General features: G+C 50.1%; 1 protein-coding gene across 1 annotated transcript in view; it reads left to right on the forward strand.

Annotated features, from left to right (window-relative positions):
* The window catches only part of NLRP7 (NLR family, pyrin domain containing 7), a 33105-nt gene extending 31409 nt beyond the window's left edge, over positions 1-1696 (forward strand). The window contains exon 7 of the mRNA XM_011932591.1: positions 1341-1696. Within this exon, the coding sequence (XP_011787981.1) occupies positions 1341-1473 (133 nt within the window). The 3' untranslated portion in view covers positions 1474-1696. The remainder of the gene's footprint in view (positions 1-1340) is intronic.
* Positions 1697-2259: the final 563 nt, after the last annotated feature.

Genomic DNA, 2259 nt, shown 5'->3' on the forward strand with positions numbered 1-2259 from the left:
GTTTCTCCATGTTGGTCAGGCTGGTCTTGAACTCCCAATCTCAGGTGATCTGCCCGCTTTGGCCCTCCAAAGTGTTGGGATTACAGGCGTGAGCCATCACGCTTGGCCAGTTTTTGTATTTTTAGTAGAGATGGGGTTTTGCCATGTTGGCCAGGCTGGTCTCAAACTCCTGACCTCGTGATCTGCCTGCCTTGGCCTCCCAAAGTGCTAGGATTACAGGCATGAGCCACTGCACCTGGCCAAGGAGACAGAGTCTTGCTCTGTCACCCAGGTTGCAGTACAGTGGCACGATATTGGCTCACTGCAACGTCCACCTCCCAGGTTCAAAGCGATTCTCCTGTCTCAGCCTCCTGAGTAGCTGGTATTTCAGGTGTCTGGCACCACGACCAGCTAATTTTTGTATTTTTAGTAGAGACGGGTTTTCACTATGTTGACCAGGCTGGTCTCGAACTCCTGACCTCAGGTGATCCGCCTGCCTCAGTCTCCCAAAGTGCTGGGATTATAGGCATGAGCCACCATGCCCTGGCCTGATTATCTAGGTTTCAAATTTATTTTTTAAAGACATGTTTTACTGTGTTACCCAGGCTGGAGTGCAGTAGGGCAATCTCCATCTTGTTGCAACCTCCGCCTCCTGGGCTCAAGTGATCCTCCTGCTTCAGCCTCCCAAGTAGCTGGGACTATAGGCATGCACCACCATTCCTGGCTAACTTTTTGTAGTTTTGGTAGAGACAGGGTTTCGCTGTGTTGCCCAGGCTGGTCTTGAACTGCTGAGCTCAAGCAATCTGCCGGCCTTGGTCTCCCAAAGTGCTGGGACTACAGGTGTGAGACACCGTGCCTGGCCATAATCTTTTTTTTTCTTAGACTTGTAAGGATCCCCATTGTGTGGGTCTAAATTTCTTTTTAGAAAACGTTTCTGGCTGGGGCTGTGGCTCACATCTGTAATCCCACGGCTTTGGGAGGCCGAGGTGGACGGATCACTCGAGGCCAGAAGTTCGAGACCAGCCTGGCTAACATGTCGAAACGCCATCTACTGTAAATACAAAACTTAGCCAAGCGTGGTGGTGCACACCTGTAATCCCTGTTACTCAGGAGGCTAAGGCATGAGAATCGCTTGAACCTGGGACCTGGAGGTTGCAGAGAGTGAAGATGGCACCACTGCACCCCAGCCTGCGCAACAGAGCAGAGCAAGACCCTGTCCCCCCCAAAAAATCTCAAAAATGTTTCCTGCTTTGAATGTTTGAAAACATATGTTCAAGCATCCTGGGTAGTTGAGAATGAATTTCTTGGGACTATGAAACTACGGGCGCCCTGGGAACATGTGTGTTCTCTGATCCGTGCAGGTTGAAGACCTATGGAACTAATTCGGAAATCACGAAGCTGTTGGAGGAAGTGAAAGAAAAGAATCCTAAGCTGACAATTGATTGCAATGCTTCCGGGGCAACGGCACCTGCGTGCTGTGACTTTTTTTGCTGAGCAGCCTGGAATCGCTCTACGAATTACACAGGAAGCGGGAATCTGGTCTCTAAGATGTTTTATGAATGAAGGTCAGAGGGTCACGTGTTAACACTAGAGTCTGTGTCAAGATGTCGAATTTGACACTGGTTTTCTCGCTGTTTGTGGGAGATTCTGCACAAGTCACACACCCGCTTCACATCACTACGCACCTTCTCACAGGGATAATAAAGTGAGCACTCTCGTTGCAGCTGTGTTTATTGACATGCTCAAGAGTAAACCTGCCATAACCATGCTACTCTGTGCTTAGTCTAGGAAGAAGTATGGCTGAGAAGTTCAGGGGTGATTCTGTTGATTCTTCTATTTCTTTTCTTCTCTGACTCAGGCACCCCTTGGTCTAGTTTACGAACTGCCTGGTGCATCTATATGATCGGTGTGTCTTTGTGACTTACTTGATCACATCCTAACCCACGCGTTGACAAACGGGCCAGATAGTTCATATGCTTGGCACTGTGGGCCCCGTGGTCTCTCATCAGCTCTCAGCTGTGCCTTTGTACGTGGAAGCAGTGCAGATGATCTGTGCCAAGGGCCTGGCTCGCACCTGCGGAGGCTTCCCAGAAACAGCTCGAGGGCCACGGGCAGCCAACCCTGTTCTAATCCATCCTGTTACCCACGAAACAAGCTTACAGGCACTGTTGCCTTTAATTCAGAAGATGGTCTTGCCTCACACTGGCTCTGCCTGGCTCCCACGGGCCAGCTCCTACTTTCTGTGTGTGTGTGTCCCTCTCTTTCTGTGTCTCTCTCTCT

Source organism: Colobus angolensis, unplaced genomic scaffold (genome assembly GCF_000951035.1).
Source record: "Colobus angolensis palliatus isolate OR3802 unplaced genomic scaffold, Cang.pa_1.0 Scaffold96, whole genome shotgun sequence".
NCBI lineage: Eukaryota > Metazoa > Chordata > Mammalia > Primates > Cercopithecidae > Colobus > Colobus angolensis.